This window comes from Lygodium microphyllum, chromosome 26, assembly GCF_053477565.2.
Source record: "Lygodium microphyllum isolate KBCC chromosome 26, Lygodium_microphyllum_v1.1.10, whole genome shotgun sequence".
NCBI lineage: Eukaryota > Viridiplantae > Streptophyta > Polypodiopsida > Schizaeales > Lygodiaceae > Lygodium > Lygodium microphyllum.
The window spans coordinates 107,027-112,457 of record NC_141160.1 but is presented as its reverse complement, the minus strand read 5'-3'; the positions used below and the strand labels follow the sequence as shown (position 1 = coordinate 112,457).

Below are 5,431 nucleotides of genomic sequence, written 5' to 3'. Positions count from 1 at the left end.
CTTTAGCTTTTGTGTTTGCTTTTGTCCAAATAACGAATAAAGCGGTTTGGCGTCCAAAGAGTCGGGATGTGTTCAAATATAATGTCCAATAACAAATATTTAAATCATGCGCCCATGTGTATACAAAATAATAAATATATGTCAAGCGCTTTAAAAAACAAGTGCGTCAAAATTAATATTAGTGCCATGCCTAAGACGCGCGCCCATCAAAAAATTATAATTTCTTCTAAATAACTTAAATACACGCTATCGCCTAGTGCTTCCCAGTGCCACCGCCACCTACTCTACACATCAACTGAAGCATTCACAATTGTTAGAAAATAATAAAATTAAACCAACAAAAGTGAATACCTAGCAGTCTTCAATTACAAAATAAATAAATAGGTTGGAACTCAGTCTTAACCTTAATTTAATACGAGTGCTCACTCTAAACTCATAAACGTCCATTAATTTAAATATGTATTTTGCGGAATCACCCGTTATAGAATCACCCACTTGCACGTTAAATTAACGAGACGCCCAAAAAGGACAAGTGTCCCCATCGACTTTTTGCACAAGGAATCCACCTTGTGTATGAGCCCCGACAATAAATATAATTTTACGGAATCCACTACAAAACCTCACGGAATCCACCGTGGAATATGCCTCCTAACATCAATTCCTTGGGATCTTCTTTGTAAAAAATACGATGTTCTTGCTTGTAGATGAGTCAACTGCCCTTTAACTTCCTTTTTCTTTCAAAAGAAGTAAAGATATGCACCCTTCAAGGTTAAGTGACTCGTGTAAGGAGTGAATCTTTCATAAACGCATATTTCTTTGGTAGGCTTACATAGATGCTTTGTTGTTCCATTCTTTAAGCTCAAACCTCTCTCTCTCTCTCTCTCACTCACTCTCTCTCTCAGAATTGTGCTGTTTCGTTGTTCTTTAATGAGCTTGAACTCCTCTCTCTCTTAGAATCTTGTACTTCATCTTCTAATTGTTCCATCCTTCTCAAATAAGTGGGAACCTTTGCATAACATAGAACCTTCACACTTCTCCGGATGGCAATCTTATGATGTGGATTGTAGAAAAATGTCCGTCGCCACCATTACCTCGACCGACTTGACCCCACACCCAAAACATTATCCAACCTAATTACCCCAATCAATATCGTTAGAGTCGTGTCGTGCCATGGTGCAATGGGGGTTATTGAGTATCACTTTCCCTACTACGCCATAGTCGCAATAGATGTGATTGAGGAGACCATGGTTACCAAAACCTGCTGTTGCCCTTGCAATCAAGCACCCGTTCGAAAGTGAGTTCCCAGAGAAGATTGGTGGGGTTAAGAATGCCTATTGGTCAAAAGGGATAGAAACACGAAAAGTTGTCAAGGTTGTAGGGTGTGGCCCAATCAAATGCATCCCTCTGACACACTCCGGAAAACCTTTCCACTTGCTTATCCTAGGCATGACACCACAATAAAGGTTTTTGAGTGGAACCCCACAACCCTTGCATGCATAGTGTGCGACATGGCTCTTAGTTTTTGAGAAAAGGTTGCGAGGGAAAATTGAGGTGGAGTCTAGACGTTTCGTGTCACCTGCCCAACCGTCAGGACAACCAGACTCGTGTGAAAGTATGCTGAAAGTATGCTGAAAATCAAAATGCGGATAGCAGTCGTCCGCTGGACGAGTGTGAAGCGAGCCTTAATTTTCTAAATGGCTCCATCCTAGTTATCTCTCGGATACGTTCAGAATGTTGCACCTCGCAGAAGATCTCTGAGCTTTGAAGTGGTGGTGCTACTCGAGCGAGCCAACAAAGAGGAGGGCTTCGGGGAGGTGTAGCAATGGCTTCTTTCTGTTTACACGACTGGCGAACGGAGCGTGTATAGGCTCTCTATCAATCCCCACACAGAGGAGCAAACTGAGCGTGTCTAGACTCTTGATCAGTAATCTGAAGAGTAAGTTCTCTACCTGCCTTGTCTGGTCTGTTCTTACGTTCTTGCTTTCGGATTAGTTATCTACCTATCTTGTCTGGTCTGTTCTCGTATACTTGTTTGAATGCTACAATAAATCTTGGCAATGGAGAGTATTTTGCCTCTTATCTCCCTGCCCTCCCTCTCTCTCCCTCTCTCCCCCTTGAGGCGAGTATTTTGTCTCTCCTCTCTTCCTCCCTTCTTGTCAGATTACGATTTGTTCTTGCGCTTGAGATATTTTAATTTGCTCTTCGTCGTGTAGCATGCCGCCTATCACAAGGCAACGTGCTGGTGCTCGTCTGAGATGTCCTAATTTGATCTTCGTCGTGTAGCATGCCGCCTATCACAAGGCAACGTGCTCATGCTGAGCAACAGCCGCCCCCGCCGCCATCACCATCGCCTCCTCCTCCTCCTCCACCACCGCCAAACCTGGACCGCCTTCGACATAACCTTCGGACCATAAGTGAAAATACAGGTGAGGCATGTGAGGAGTTGAGTCGGCTACCTAATCTTGGCGATCTGATTGCTGGAATGCAACAGCAGCTTGTTAATATGCAACAACACCTTGGACACATTCGCGAAGAACAACTTGCAACAACAACTGCTCTTACAGCTATGCGCCAAGAAATGCAACAGGGATTCAGAAGTATTGGAAACTCAATTGATGATAAAGAAGTACTCACATCTGCAAAACAATACAATGCGAATCCGTCAGAGTTCATTGCCATTCCACAGCTTAGTAAAGGTCCCCTGCCTATAACTCCTCCAACAACAGCAGTGGAGCTCTTCAATCTTGATGCGGAGGATGTTAATGCTCTATGTGCATATTATGGCGTTCCATTGGTCGACAATCAGAGTGAGCGAAGCCTTAGGTTGGCATTGTATTTGTCAGTCCAGTCACCACCTCCTGCTCCATGAGTGAACTTCTCCATGTTTTCATCAGTTTTAAGTGTGTATACATACTATTTTGGTGGCAGTGCAGTAACAAAAGCTGAGTGGAGCCAGCTTGGTGGCCTGTAGGAAGAGTGATGGTAGTGTCATCTCACAACATACTTAGAACTTGCCATGCTTTGAGGATTTAACCTGTTTTGGCAATGATCGGATATTGGAAAGTGTCTCAAATGGCTTCAACCTTATCATTTTTTCATTGGGTTATAATTCTTGTAGTGCAATAGTGGGTGGTGGTTGTAGTGGCACCATATTGTCGTTCATTTTTTGTTTGTTTTAAAGTGCGTTCAAGGATCATACTTAAGTGCTTTATACATATTTTTTTGGTGCACATTAAAACTAGTTCACTGTACACATGTACAAAGTTTTGCATATGAAGTGTCTATCTCTGTTGATTTATGGAGGGTTTAATGGGGTTTTGTCTATAATCTGTATGTATAGTGTAGATACTAAGTTAGGATGGGATCTTGACCATTCCTCCTCTAGGGAGACATTTGTTGAATTTGCCTCATTAATCTGTCAACAGATTTGGGAATTTGCTGATTTTTCCACTTTTGATAGTAATTGTATGTGCTTATGGGGTGACTGGTATGTCTACAGCAGGTATATATGGGGTGGTCTATTCTATTCTATAACTTCATGGTGGATTTTAGAATCCAGTGACAGCAGATATATATGGGGTGAGCTATTCTATTCTGCAATGCTCTTTACTCCCTGATACTGGCTGACTGATCAGATTTGTTACTTTTACATTTACAAGTCTTGGGTGTTTCAGTTTTCAAACAGGGTAGTTGTCTAACGTATGGCAGATGTATGTCCTAGGGGCATATGGTGCTCTTGTCAGGAAACTTATGTGACCACTGAATGGGATCTTATGGAATGGCATTGTGGTGATGCACGCACTTGTGTAAACGACATGCGTATGCTCTAGTTACTACTGAATTTGTTGCTGAACTATACCTGATTTGCTGATCATGATTACCATCTTGTTTTTAATGATTACAGCAGGCTCTTGGATGCCCATGAGCCAAGTTTATTCTATGCAGCAGTACGAAGTTATATTTTGATTCATATATGATGGTTTTTAACTTTCTAGAATTTGTTACATCTAGACGCTATATGGCTGCCTTGCTTGTGCGTGCAGCAACCCATGTTTTCTTTCTTCTGTTTTACAGGTTCTTTTTAGTATGGAAGCACATATGAAAAGGTTTTGCCTCATCTATAGGATTGGCTGTATTGTGCTTTTGATGGGAGTTAGTTTATGGCTATTATTTGGCTTTAGTATGAGGGTATACTTAGGTAAACTTTTGGTATGCTTTTAAACCATAAACTATTTTGGAACCCTTCTTGGAAGGATTTTCCCTCTCAATTTTATGTTTGGTTTTTTGCCCCACATGTCTATTGCCCCTCTCTCAAGGGATAGGTTTATCTTTATTCTCTTTTAAGCCCTTTAATCTGTCAATATAGGATTTCCAAATTTCTATGGCAAGCATGGTGATATCGCAAAAGATTCCTAAAATAACCTGGAGATAGCTTTCTTGGTTTCAAGAAGGGATGATGGTAGTATAAGCTTAGTGTATTTTCCTTGTGTTTATGTCATTGGCAAGGGTATTGGTGCAGTATTGTTGTAAGAGCATGGTGTGATTGTATTTGAGAGCTGCAAGATTGATGAGAAGGAGATGCAAATGAATGTATATGACCAAGAGATGTTGGCCATTACTTTCAAGAAATGACACTACTATTTGTATGGCAGCCGCTTCCAAGTAAAAACTGACCATCGGTTTTTTCGTACTTTTTGACTCAGTTTACTTTGACTTTTAAGCAAAGGTGATGGGTGGGAATCTTACATAATTATGACTTTGATATTTCTCACACTCGAGGCAAGGATAATATTGTAGCTGATTCACTCTCTCGAATGTGAGCATATAGAGTATCCTCTATTTCAGAATTGCATAGTGATTGGGTTGAAGAGTTTCAAGAGGCTTACTTGTTAGATGATCACTTTAACCATATCTTGCAGAAATTACAGCATGGGGTTATGGTTGAAGAACTCCAAATATTAGCTCAAGCATGGTCTTATTTGGTCCCATGGCAAGATTGTCATTCCATACATGTCTCCCTTCATGTAAAAGATCATGGAAGAGATGCATTTTTGCTCCATTGCTTGTTACTTAGGTGTTTTCAAAACATATGATAGGATTACCAAGAGCTTTTATTGGAAAGGCTTATGGAGGGACACCAAGGACTTTGTGACTAAATATGTTCCATGTCAACAAAATAATGATAGTACACTTAGGTCTTTTGGTCTATTGCAACCTCTCCCTATCCTTGAAGGGAAATTGGTTCATATCACAATGGATTTCATCATGGCCTTCTTGCCACCAAGAAAGGGTGTAACAATATCTATGTGGTAGTTGATCGCTTCACCAAAGTTGTCAACTTTATTCCCACTAAGACTCAATACACTGCCTCTCAGGTGGCCGCTCAGTTTGTGGAATATGTCTTCAAGTTGCATGGCTTACCACGAGTCCT

General features: G+C 41.0%; 1 protein-coding gene across 2 annotated transcripts; it reads left to right on the top strand.

The window, feature by feature from the left end:
• The first annotated feature begins 1,660 nt into the window (after nt 1-1,660).
• On the top strand, nt 1,661-3,233 carry LOC148012934 (uncharacterized). 2 transcript variants are annotated; one of them, XM_087668030.1, is made up of 2 exons: nt 1,661-1,936; nt 2,214-3,233. In XM_087668030.1, the coding sequence occupies exon 2, from the start codon at nt 2,285-2,287 to the stop codon at nt 2,867-2,869; it is 585 nt and encodes a 194-aa protein (XP_087524156.1). In that variant the 5' UTR covers nt 1,661-1,936; nt 2,214-2,284; the 3' UTR covers nt 2,870-3,233. The 2 variants fall into 2 exon arrangements, with proteins under 2 accessions (XP_087524156.1, XP_087524155.1); XM_087668029.1 differs by having other exon boundaries at nt 1,663-1,936; nt 2,284-3,224.
• Nucleotides 3,234-5,431: the final 2,198 nt, after the last annotated feature.